The sequence below is a fragment of the Sorghum bicolor genome, chromosome 9, assembly GCF_000003195.3.
Source record: "Sorghum bicolor cultivar BTx623 chromosome 9, Sorghum_bicolor_NCBIv3, whole genome shotgun sequence".
In the NCBI taxonomy this organism is placed as follows: Eukaryota; Viridiplantae; Streptophyta; class Magnoliopsida; order Poales; family Poaceae; genus Sorghum; species Sorghum bicolor.
In genome coordinates this window covers 6,659,187-6,672,549 of record NC_012878.2, presented here as the reverse complement: position 1 = coordinate 6,672,549, position 13,363 = coordinate 6,659,187, and the positions used below count along the sequence as shown (strand labels likewise).

Sequence of the window (13,363 nt, the reverse complement as noted above, 5' to 3'; positions counted from 1 at the left end):
GATGGAATTGTTCCCTCATGTGATGCTTTTATGCTTTCTTTACGTAATATTCTTCCCCTTTTAATTTCTATACATATTTTTATATCATTTTTTACTCTTTTTCCTCCACTGTACATGAAGATTTCTGATTTTTTTTATGGGACATGATTTTTTTCTATTTCTTCTCAAGGTGATTTCCGATATTAGTTTGGTAGTTTTGTTTGTTTTGGTGGGGTTATATTTATTTGATTCAAGGTTGGACTAAACTCATTTACATTTTACAAAAAGTGTACAATTATCGAATAATAAATTCTATACCATGTTGCAACGTACGGGCATGTTTTGCTAGTAAATAATAAAAGTCCAAAAACGGTTTGAGCTTCTCCCTCGAAAACTAACTTTCAAAAAGCATCTGATACAACTCTCGGGAAAAGCTGCCACCAAAGCCAAATCCGTGCCAAACAGGCACCAATTGATCAGCAGATTTAAATTGTTGGATCTAAATCCGGATCAACACTCGACGATGTGTACAGTGTACGCAAGCTAGGAGCAAATAATACTAGATAGATATTATTATTTGTTAGTATAATTGCTGCTTATTCATGGGAACAAAGTACATATCTCCTAGTAACATCCATCCCCACTACAGGAATCCACGCCACGGGAAGAATGCACGCAGTGGACCACGGCAAGCAATCCTCGAGGTCGGATCGGATGGGGATGGATGGGTGTCATCATCAGCCTCGACGCGAAGCCGAGGAGTTGGTGCCAGCGGCGGCGGCGGCGGCGGCCTTGGGGCATCGGTCATGGCCGTACCAGACGGCGTCGGGCAGCGGATCGCCGAAGTAGAACGTGGCCGTGGCCGGCGGCCGGTCTGCCTTGGGGGAGGGAAAGGATATAACGTGTCAGGGTACAAAATGACAAAAGACCAAGGCCAAAGCACCAGCAAAGCAGCTCAAAATGTACTACATGCCTCATTTAGACGTGTCGCTCTCATTGTAAATGCAAAAATAAACTTGAGGCCAGTCGGAGCAGCCAAGGCTCCTTTAATTGCCTTTTTTTGCTAGAAGGTTGTAAAAAGAACAAATTTGATAATGTCATGATTTTGAATTTCCTCTGCTCTAGAAAGAATACAATTATTGTATTTTAAGAATTAAACAATTCAAAATTTGACTAAATAATAAGAAAAAACTACTGACATTTATGAGACAAAACAAATATCATTAGATTAGTTATATAAAATATATTTATATAATAAATTTATTTGCAGGCATAGATGGTAATACTATTTGTTATAAACTTAGTCAAACTTGAGCTAGTTTGACCTGCATGATTCCTATAATTATATTTTTTTTGTGGACAGAGAGAGTACAAGGCTAACAAATTAAGGACATGTTTAGTTCCAGACAAATTTTGGTTTTTGTTACTATAGCATTTTCGTTTGTATTTGATAAACATTGTCCAATCATGAATTAACTAGGCTCAAAAGAATTGTCTCGCAAATTACAGGCAAACTGTGTAATTAGTCTTTGTTTTCGTTTATATTTAATGCTTCATGCATGCGTCCAAACATTCGATGTGACAGGAAATCTTGAAAATTTTTGGGTTTTTAGGTGGAACTAAACAAGGCTTAAGTCATAGTTTATAAGCCAAGTACCTAAATTAATTTTTAATTATATTAGTGTGTTTTCTTATGATCAAATTTTCAAAACAACACTTGAGCCTTAAAGATAATAGTTTTTTTTAGAAAAGAACAGTTTCCTCAATAAGATAGAACATTTATTTTTATTAACTACAGACATTGTTTTGAGTTTAGGGCCTTGTTTAGTTCCCAAAAATTTTGTAAAATTTTTCAGATTCTTCGTCACATCAAATTTTTAGACTCATGCATGGAGTATTAAATATAGACGAAAATAAAAACTAATTGCACAGTTTGGTCGGAATGGAGGAAACGAATCTTTTGAGTCTAGTTAGTTTATGATTGGACAACATTTGTCAAATACAAACGAAAGTGCTATTATTCCTATTTTGCAAAATTTTTTGGAACTAAACAAGGCCCAGGAAAAACATCTTCATAAGAAAATATTCAAAGTTCATGAAACCAACTTGGCAATATTTAAGAGAATAAAGTTCTAGGTTTTGGATGAATGATATTCACATAATATTCATGCCTAGTAGTAGTAAAAAAAGATCATCTCATGTATATTACGGAAATAATTAAAATATACAGCAGATCTCAAGGATAATGCGTAAACAAAGTAAAATACACCATATAACATCTTATTGATTTTAAGTGAATAATTGAAAATACATCATGAAAATCTCATGAAACTAACGAAAGCCAAAATCTAGGCTCGCTAGGGAATTCGGCAGAAAACGGCGGGTCACAGTCGCGCCGGGTGAGGGGAGTCCGGAAGGGAGGGTTTGGTTCGGGACATATTGGTTCTGACCAGTGCGCCCATAAAATATTGGGCGGGAATTAGGCAGCTAAGCGTGCATGCCAATTATTAGAATACAGAGAAAGATTAACTTCTATGAAATTTTACTTCATGCGGATGTGATACTTGCAAGATTAACTTCTATGAAATTTTACTTCATGCGGATGTGATACTTGCAGGTTTACAGTCGTGTTTTAGACATTTTTACTTAGAGGTTATTGTAAGTGTGCCGTCCACAGATTTTCAGTTGTGTTTCAGACATGTGCGTAGTCTGTTTTGTTGTCCTCTTGTCTAGTCTGGAAGAATCTAAAATACGCATGTTTAAAAATGTGCTCTGTAACTGAGTACTAAGTATCTACATTACGGAACAAAGAGTTGTAACAGTGATTTTTTTTGTCATCTTTTGTTATACAAAAAACTACATTTACCCCAAAACACATAAAAAACCACTTAGTAACTGACAATTCAATCATTCTGTAACTCTTGCTGTAATTCATTCGCAGTCATAAGTCAGTCCTAATGATTGGTTAGTCAGCTGGAGACCAGTTTTCTTGCGCTTTGGCTAAAGGAAGCAGTACCAAGTTATATTGCAGCTCTCCTGGAGATGCTCTTAGTAATCTATTTCCATCAGGGCGACATGAGCGGCACAAGAATTACCCAAACTATGGAAGCAAAAAGACTAATGGCACATCTGCACGGGTCGTCCGATGGAACGGACGCCAGGCTCCCAGCAATACTGTTTTCTAATACTGATTTTTTTTTTTCAATTATTCCATGAATTTTATATCACCCCAAATGGACTACTGCCAGTAAATGACAAGTTCATTAATTACACACTGACATGTACTAACTACTATAAAAACTGCTACCTAGCTGACCGACAATATGAACAATCAAGCTTCGGTAGAACTGTACTGTTTATTTTTCTGATGACTGAATTTTCAGATCAATAACATGTTATGTGTGTATATTGACCAAGCTGTCGTATAAAACTATACTGCCAGTTGAGCACCTGCTTATTACAAAAGGGATTCAACTACTGAAGTCACGGTTTTGGCTCCCCCTCGCTCAAGCAAAGAGAGGGCAAGATCACCCTCGTGCCATTTCTGAAGCCCAGATGCCAATTTCTGTAGCGTCTTTAGCTTCACTTCAGGAATCCATGTGGGCACAAAGTTGACCAGCAAGTTGACAAAACAGACAACATAGGACCTCCATGTGGTATCGCCACAGCCCAGCACAATGTTACCCTCCATTACCCTGGTCATGAACTCCAAGTGTCTATCGACAACCCGTTGCCTTTTGGATGTGTATATTGAAGTGTAAGCTGGCGACGTTTCTCCGACTCCCCAGATGCTTGCACCCGAAACGAGGAGAACATGAGCTAATGTGAATCCTTCGATTATGCTGCATACCTGACCAGCGGAACCAAGCTTAGCTTTTCCACCTGAAAGCAGCAGAGTGGGCATAATCTGCTCGTAGAGGAGACAAATCAAATTCACCCCACCAGCATGACAAAGCATAGTTGCTGCAAGTGATGCTATCTGCTCTACCAAGGATGATGCAGCTGATAGCGGCAAAGAGTCTGACCTCAAACGAGCAGGTCTATCAGAACTACAAGCATTGGCTAGCGCATGTGCTCTCTCAACGACCACCTCCAAAATCTCTTCACAAACAAAGCTGTTGTTTGGAAATAACCGGCAAGATCTCATGTAAAGAAATCCTGGTGCTACAGCAAGCCTGTGGGCTTTTTCATCAAAAGTCTGCCCCAGCAGATTAGCAACTCCTCGGTTTGCTGCGAAGCAGGAGCGCCCATCAACCAAAGGCCCAATGAAAGATGAGAAGCAACTCCTGATCAGTTGTGCCACTGCGGTGTTATCTCGAGTGAAGGGGGACTGTGAACAAGCCAGGATGATAAAATCATGCCACCGCCGTACTTTTTGGGACCACAATGCACCTATAATTTGCGCAGTGGGCCATGAACTAGATGTTGTACAAATTTCAATTCCTTGGCCAATGATGCCGTGTAGGTGACTGAATTCATCCATCTTGACTGTTATTGACAAACTGATTAGCGCTGCTATTGGCAATGGAAGCATCGGCATCACAAAACCTGTAGAAGGATTAAGTGCCCAGTTAAGAGTGTGATATGAGATATTGGCCTGAGAAAAGTTAATATTATCTTAAATACTGAAAATTATAGATTGTGATAATGTAAATCTAAAGAACAAAATGAACAAATTACACAAACAAGCATTGACATACGTGGTCGTGGGCAGATATTGATATGAACACCAGCAAATGCAAGAACTTCTTTTGTCTCCGATTCAACTACTGGAAGAGTTGCAGCTGGACTTGGCCAGTCCATTCCATTCAACATAACCGGCTTCCATATGCCACGAGTGACTTCTGCAGAAAAGTAGCTGACAATAGCAGCAAGTGAAGCAGGCAAGAAACCTGCAAGATCTCTTAGACCTGAAATCAAGTACAATGGTAATATGCTAAGAAGTATGCAAGGACAGTGGAGAGCAAAACTGAAAAAAAAGACTGGTTGTTTACTGCAGTACAATAAAGTAAGCCTCTACGGCTCTACCTACAAATATATAATGGTCAAGATAAATACAGTAAGGAACTTTGAAACTCAAGCAGTGTCCTAAGAGCAGGTGACTGAAAATGAACCTTGGCGCTGTCTGTCACTCAGCTGCCTAACTTTTTTAGGTATGTTGCCCACATAGGCAGCGACTAGGCAAACAAGGCAGTGCACGAAGCAGGCAGGCCAGATCATTGGACAATTACTGGAAGAACGAGAACTGTCGTAGGAGCAACAAAGTTCCCCATGACCTTCTGCGCCTTGCATAGTGCTCAATCTATTGTGCAGGTGCTACATAAGTTTGTCAGCACTTCTTAGAAAACTTAGTCCCAATGGAAACTGTGCATGTGCTAGACTTAAAAGTTGCAAATGTTCGATAAAATCCTTGGACAAAGTGGACAGAAATGCTCCCATTTTTTGCTTTTGAAAGGCATTTTTGTCCAATCATTCAGTGGCAAATAGTTGAGATTGACATGGAATGAAAATCAATTCTCCAAACTAGAGAAAATAAAAATATCCAGATTCATATGAAACACTTCGGGGTGTTTGGTTTGAGGAACCACCTTATTCTAGATGAGATGGTGCATCATGAGCTTATTCCTCAAATTTGGTAAAATTACTCAATTTCTCATGCTAGTTTGGGTTTCACTGGCCCCTAATTTCTCATGCTAATTTGGTACATCTATCACGCACTCCAGCGACGCCCATTCCTGTCAGTACTATGTCGAGCTCCTCCAGCATGTTGGCCCACAACGACAGCGACACCGGTGGTCACCCGGGCCAAGCTGTCAATCATAGATTGAGCTCCCATCGCCGATGCCTCGGAGTACTGGAGCCTTGCTAGTGCGCTCCAGTATCTATCCCTAACACAACTGAAAGTATGTAGTTCTACCTGTTCATGCATCTCATCCTAGTGAGCCTCATCTCACACCGATCGAGCAGATCCTCCGCTTTGTGAAGGGCTCCCTCTCCACATGCCTTCACATTGGCGTCAGACCAGCCACCTCCCTAAATGCATACTCCAACACCGGCTCATCTTCCTTGGAGACAACCTAGTGTCCTGGTCTTCCACCGCTCGAGCGTGGAGGCGGAGTATCGCATTGTCGCCCACGCCATTACAGAGTGCTGCTAGCTACAAGAGCTCCACATCTCGATTCCTTCAGTGATGATTGTCTAATGTGACAACGTGAGCCCTTTCTACATGGTTCTTGTTGGGGATTCAACCTCGGTAGTCCCCGAATTTGACTAAAACTTTAACCAATGTGTTGTCTTCATGTTTGTTGCACACAAATGACTTCACGTTGTTCAGAGCCTTCAGAGGTATTTGGCGAAGACAAAAAGGGCAAAGACGAAGACAATTTGGACGAAGTCCAAGGCAGAGGACCGTAGATGATGGACACACTTCGCGATGAAGCGAAGTCAGAGGCGAACAGAATGAAGCCAACACAGGTTGAGACCACGAAGCCTCATCCCGAAGACCCATCCCGGCGAAGCCAGATGGACATTGTAGAAACATAGAATAGAAAAGCAATGATTCCAGTGTAATAGCTAATCTAGGGGCAAAAGTGCAATTGTAATAGAATAATTGAAGGTTCTTGACCCTATAAATGCCCCCTGACATGTACTGTACCGGACATGAAAATTTTATCCAATTGAGTTAATTCTACTCAATGATGGTTTAGTGATTGTTTCGCCCAACAATGGTCAAACCCATTCATCACTAGTGCACCAGGCACATCTAAAACAACATCCACTTCATCTGAGAGAGGATCGCCTTAGGCCATATCCGTGTCCTCCATGTTCCCTCAACCGCATCAATTTGCAGACATCATGACGAAGGGCACCTGTACAACTCTAGTCTGTGGACCCGTGATCCTACCGCTACGACTGCAGATGGGTATTAGGAATTATGTTTAGCTAACACACTGTTGTACTACCATTATTACTGATTCTTGTACAACTCTCATATATGGGCATATGGCTATATATATGAAATGCCTACAATGGGTGTGTGGTGTCCCCCCCCCCCCCCCCCACAAACCATTGCCCGCTTGTTTTTCAATGAGTTGGTGATGGATCAACTCAGTTCTATTTCATAAACCAAACAAAAAAGTGAGTGAGAAGATGATGGACTACTTCATTCTTCAAACCAAACACCCTATTAGTTTGTAGAGCAATACCAAAACAGACAGAAATTGTAGTCAGAGGTATAACCTGTAACCAAATCACGGGATGAAAGTCTGCCATGAGCACATGAAGTTAGCACAGCCTCAAGCACAAAAGGAACAGCTTCAAGAATTTCCCATGCTGGAAGTGTTGGCCACTGGCACATATCTTCCTGTGCACCTGCAGGTGAACTACTCGTACTGGAATTTGCTGTTGACTGAGTATTTACAGACAAGGCACCACCTTTTGGCACTTTATTATGGCATATAATTTTCAGTATCATGTTTGCCACATGGAGCACAGTTGTCCTGCTGCAAGCACTAGAAAGTGTAGAGGCTATGCAAGCTTGATTCTGGAAGTACCATGCCCTTAGCTTTGGAAATGAGTCAATATACACTGGCTTTTGAAATGGTGTATCTAATTCAAATATGCTTGATTGAGTAACCTTAGATAGATTTTTCAAAGAAGAATGACTATTACGTAATAACAAGAGAAAATCCAAATGGAGCTCTGACCAAACAGAGACTCCACGCCTTGATAAAGCATTCTCAATAGGTGGTCTATGAAATTTCCACAAGCGAAGCAGGGACAGGAAAGCACATGAGAATACTGAATACACAGAAGCCTCTTCAAATTTACAACTCCTATGATCAGATGGAGGTAAAGATCCAAAAATCTCACAGAGAGGCATTAACATAGATGCTACTTCTGGCACCTGCAAAATATCATGTCACAAGGGAGATGGTAACATAAGCCCACAACAGGTTCATACAACACATATACCACCAAAGCATGTAAACCAATTACTACTCCGTGCAAATAAATTTTCTTTTACAATATAGTTGCAATTGGTCACCAGCCCAGTGGCTTATGGTTGGACCAGGTCACGGTGCGAACCTATAGGGTGAAGCCAGGGTTCAGGGGTTTTCTCAGTCGGTTTGACTGAGGTTCCTTCTCAAAGTAAAAACCATAGGGGTGGCCTTTGCCCACTGGCCTATCAATGTAACATGCGGTGCTGACATCCAACGAGCATTAAACTGCATGCAAGGAATGTAATAAAAAAAATTCCAGTAGGTTCGCCGTTTGGTTTGCAAGGCACCATGATTGCAGCAATAACTTAAAGAGATACTATCCGTAATTCAAAACCAAAAGTATGAAAGATGCACATGGACTGACAAAGTTTTGTCAATACTTATTTTATATGACTCCATGCCTGAGAAATATGTTTAACACAAGATTAGTTAAAAAAATCATTCTGCTTCAAGGAACACAGATAATTCTAGGTTATTCTTGATTTCATCTCAAACTTCATCAGAACCCCATGTTATCCATGATTAAGTCGAAACGAATAGAGCGAACTATTAAGCTAGCGTTGTTTCTTACCAGGCCATACATTGAGAGAATATGAACAGTGTCAATAGAAGAAATTCCTGATACAAGAGCATGTAGCATAGGCATGTGCTGTACATATCGCCCTTCTGGTCCAGAATCCAGAGGGAGGAATGTCGATAACAACTTAAGCACCATTTGAACAACATGTTCCTAAGTAGAAAAACAAATTGCACGCAAACATGTTACATTCTTCTGTAGAACATTACTACAAATCTACAATGTGGTTCTTTTAAATTGAATAATACCTGAATGTTCCAACCACGAAGAAGTGATGCTCCACACAAAATCTTCGAAGCCGCCAACTTTTCCTCCGGTGACCCACTTACTGCAAAAGAGTACAATTTCTCCAACTCTGCTACACTAAGAAAACAAAATAGGAATGAAATCATGAATCAAGCTAGTCAACAGACATAAAACCAAAAAAGCTCTAAAATTAGTATATTCCTATGATTTATCACCTCGAAGCAGGTGTGACCATAAGGGCGTCCTTAAGTTCTATAAGTGGAGACCCTTCTACTAAAGATGGCCATGGAGACTCCTGAACTGGAGATGATTCTTTAAGTGGAACCACGTAGCCAGGCCAGAAATAAGCAGATGTATCAATTAAGTTCCTTGTGATACAGGCTTCCACGATAAGATGTAGCATATTTCCAACTACAATTTTGAAGTGTAACTATGATTAGATAATTCATAATTGCGAAAAGAACAAGATAACCAAAGGATACTAAATGTTAAAAATATCTATCAGTTCATAGGTAACCTGCTTTAATAGAGGGACTGTCTTTGAAAGAAGTGTACATGTTCTCTCTCCCATTTTTCAGGTTAGACAGAACAACTGCTGCTTTTCTAGCTGCAGTATTTGCCAAATGTACAGCTGCTGGAGGTGGTGAAAGAAGACCAAAAAATTGCCTCAGAATCTGAAGTGAAGACACTAATTGTCCTCTTATAACAGAGGTTGTTTCCCCTTCCAGATTGCCCACTTCTTCCTTCACAATAGTTGCAATGGACAAGGGAATAATAGCCAACAACATGCACAACCGTGAATCAAGACTAGGAAATGGTCCTTCTGAAGCATCTGGGCCCTATTAAGCACATTTTTTTAGCAAGGAGTAAATATCAATAGTACTGTATGTGTTTGGAGCATATGTCAAATGACAACATAAGTAAATACTTTTTTTCTTTTTTTCTTATTCTTTATTTAAAAATCATCTCACTCGCTGTACTAGCCGCAAAGCCGAAATCCATAAAGCTTGAAAGGTCTCTTGCCAGGTTGCCCGATTCAACACTTGAAGTGTTTTGGATAGTTCTGTCAACCAATGGTTTCATGTTAGAAAATGTTTTAAAGCTATTGGAAAGGCAAGAATTAACATCTTTATGCATTTATGCACCTGTTAGATATTCTACTGATGATATAGCATGAAGATGTCTCCCATCCATTGCATTCTCCATAAACATGTCAAAAGAAATCCAACAAGATACCTTTCCAGCTCTGAATATACTGTAAACAGCTGAACTGCAAGGCTGTATGCTAACAGGAACTCCCAGAAGCCTTTTCCTGTCTAATTGGTAGTCCGTGCTTATGACATTCTGTATATTCATAATCAAACTATCTAGCAGATTGTACGGAGACAAAGTGTTCTTCTTTTTAAGAGCACCAATAAGAGGAAGTTTCCGAAGTAGATAATTGAAATTTTCAGGTCTATCCTACCACATCCAAAAAGGAATGGAAGTATTATCAGTTTAACATACACAATATACTAGAACATTTGAACAGTGATTGAGTGGTCTGGAGAGGGGGATCACAATCCAAAACCTTTCTATGCTCAATGTCAACAAATATACCTGTACCAAAGTTCTCCCAAACAATGCATGCATACTCACATTCTCTTTTTTTTTCTTTTTTTAGAACTGCAAACTCACATTCTAAAATGAAATCATAAGCTTGAAGTTTAGAATCACCACAAAGCCATAAGTTTTATGAAGTTTTGTATCTGGGAAAGAATCAAACATGACACGACAAGCTACAAATTGACTTATTTGAAAGTGTCTAAGATGATGTGTAGCTTGAACCAACTCCACATATATGTTCTCCCTAATAAAATTAGTACGGTCAAAGTTCTTCTCTTTTTTTATTGGTCAAAATAGTGCTCTCAATCCCACCCATGCTAACATGTCACATCTAGGACAAAACATAGACAGCAGCTGGCACTATTGCACATACTGCCAAAAACTCAAAGGTACTATTACCATCTGATAACATGATAATATATCAATTTCATTTTCATCCCCAACCCCAAGCTTGTCAAGTGAAAAATGTTTCTAAAAACAAGCAAACTTTACCGATTTGGATGAAACCTAGTTTTTTAGGGAGTACGTAGCTGAGGATCTACAAACTGGTAATGATCAAGATTTGCATGGCAGAGAAGTGTAAACTGTAAAGTTACAAAGATAACACAACATACGTGTTACGATTGACAAGCCGCAGAAAGACTTGGACAATTTTGTTTGCAGTGACCTTCTCAACAACTTCAATAGACATAAGTATATTCTTTCTTCTTAGATGTTCACGGTGCTCATCTCCCCTGTCAAGTGATCTCCCATTGCCATTAAAATTCATATCATTTCTGTTGCCATGTTCATCAGCAGAGGTGACGGGCAATCCACAATCATCTAAGATGCAATCAATCAGCATGTTGACAAGACTCAACACAAACAAAATAACAGTATGTCCAAAATCCAAATGTTGAAAACCAAATCTATGTGAAAGCTGCATAGCACCGTCAATAGATTTGGCTAACCTGCATAGTAAATGCAAATATAAAGTTAGCACATTTGAGAGGATTATATGTTCGTATCAGAAAATTTGTTCACCAAATAAAATATTTCAGAACATCTTGTATTCCCCAGAATAGTTCTGCTGCTAGATCAGGACTTGCCTGATCACATGCTAATCAGCCCAGGCAACTGATACAAAGTACATTGCAGATGAATATAACAATCAGTAAAAAATTAAAGCCATATCTAAAGTTAAAGCTAAAATATTGGAAAATAATTTTCTCAAAAACCAGATAGAGATTAGCTGGATAAAGGACTGAAAAGCTACAGTTGCACACATCTGAGCATGAATTTTATGGCAAGCTTACAGGTACTATGTGGCGAATCCACCTAAGTTGGAAGAACCTAAAGCATATTTACCAAATATTAACTAGGAGTAGCTCACAACATTGACGGGCAGCATACATTGATGTGAAAAAGAAATCGTGCACTTGACCAATAGGCGCCTCAGTGGTATGTGGCATCTCAAACCCTTGGCATTTGCACACATTTCAATCAGACAGTTTGACCATGTTAGTACACATAGGAATAGTTTGCAGATTCCTGACAAACTGTGCTGTGCTATGATATGCACTTATGCAGTAAGGTGTTTGACTGTGAATCAAATAGAAAATATGATTTTAACGAAAAACTAAGAGTAAATTTTGCATGCCTACAGGTGATTGATTATCAGAAAGCTGCAGATTGATGGAACAATTTATAGTTGAAGATAGTTAGGCCAATTAAACTGTAGGTTTTAAATATTTACTCAGTAGCTTATATCCCCAAAAAGTAGGGGGGGTGCTTTTGAAAAATGTGAAAGGAGCTTAATGACACTTGTGAAGCCTTTCAACCACAGCACAAAGTTTTTTATTTCTAGAGCACGACTTCATGACAGCACAAGGTTAGAAATGGTGCACCTTTTCCTTTGAAGACCAAGACCAAGTCCAAGAATTTTGCAATCGTTTTCATCCTACCTAGTTTCCACCTCCAGTTACATCTAACGGAAATGACCAGACAACCCCCTAACAGCCGGGTCAAGCTGGGCCCACGTACCCGAAAAACATGAGCAAATACAGCACAGAATTTAAACTGGGATATCCAACAAGCAATTTGCCAATTCTGACGTGTGCAAGTTGTATCGTGAATACAGAGTACACCAAACCAAAAATGAAGGATGCAAGTGTAACGTAGTACTGAGGAGTAAGGTCCTTACATATCCTTGTTCTCCATGCGCTCCGGGTAAACAGGGGCCACCGCGTACCGGCCGAGAAGGTCGAGGTAGAGCCTGTACGCCTCCGGCTGCTCCCGCCGGCTCGGCACCACCCTGCATAGCAAGCAACAGTATTACAAACCAGCACAACAACCGGCAACTTAGCATCTGAAAGCACCCCCCAATTGATAAAAAGGAGACGACGACGCGCAAATTAAGGAGAAGGGAAGGTCGAATCGCTCGCCCAAGCACCTCGGGGTAAGGAGGGCGAGGGTGTGGAGAGGGTCCACCAGGCGGGACAACATGGCCTGATCCAGCAGCTTCCACATGGCGGCTGTGTTGTGCGCGAAGCAGAGGTTGGTCACCAGCGCCTGCGAGAGCGCGAGGCCGCCGCCCGGAGCGGAGGCGGTGGGGCCCTCGCGGATGCAGCGCGCCGCCTCGGCCGCCTGGAGAAGCGGCGGGTCCCCGCGCTCCGCGGAGGCCTTCACCGCCGCCATCACCCGCCGCTCCAGCTCCAGCTCCGTGACGGCGGCACCGGCAGCCATCGGCCCGCCTGGTTTTGGGGAGCTCTGCTCTGGTGTGCTCACTGCGCAGGGGATTTGGGTTGGCGAAAGGAGGAGAAGCTGCTGCTGGTGGACTGGGTGTGTTTATTTGAAGCGAAAAGCTTTGATCATCGAAGCCTAATGGTCAATCGGTCCTGATGAAAAAACTATCGAGTGCTTTGACTTGTTTAGTTCTGAAAAAATTATCTAACCATTTACAGGTAAATTGTAC

At 40.8% G+C, this 13,363-nt stretch overlaps 1 protein-coding gene across 1 annotated transcript; it reads right to left on the bottom strand.

The window, feature by feature from the left end:
- LOC8080949 (mediator of RNA polymerase II transcription subunit 33A) lies at positions 2,982-13,363 on the bottom strand. Its single transcript, XM_021447530.1, has 12 exons — positions 12,842-13,363; positions 12,593-12,703; positions 11,025-11,360; positions 9,951-10,261; positions 9,777-9,868; positions 9,323-9,644; positions 9,021-9,216; positions 8,808-8,922; positions 8,554-8,712; positions 7,219-7,885; positions 4,680-4,889; positions 2,982-4,527 (listed from the first exon to the last, which is right to left on the bottom strand). The coding sequence occupies exons 1-12, from the start codon at positions 13,132-13,134 to the stop codon at positions 3,437-3,439; spliced, it is 3,903 nt and encodes a 1,300-aa protein (XP_021303205.1). The 5' UTR covers positions 13,135-13,363; the 3' UTR covers positions 2,982-3,436.

Excerpts from the sequence above, each read along its gene's own strand:
- LOC8080949 (XM_021447530.1), bottom strand. The coding sequence starts at position 13,134 with ATGGCTGCCGGTGCCGCCGTCACGGAGCTGGAGCTGGAGCGGCGGGTG. Across the intron at positions 4,890-7,218 it reads ATCCCGTGATTTGGTTACAG|GTCTAAGAGATCTTGCAGGT; the intron begins GTTATACCTCTG and ends ACTTGATTTCAG. Across the intron at positions 4,528-4,679 it reads CAATATCTGCCCACGACCAC|GTTTTGTGATGCCGATGCTT; the intron begins GTATGTCAATGC and ends ATCCTTCTACAG.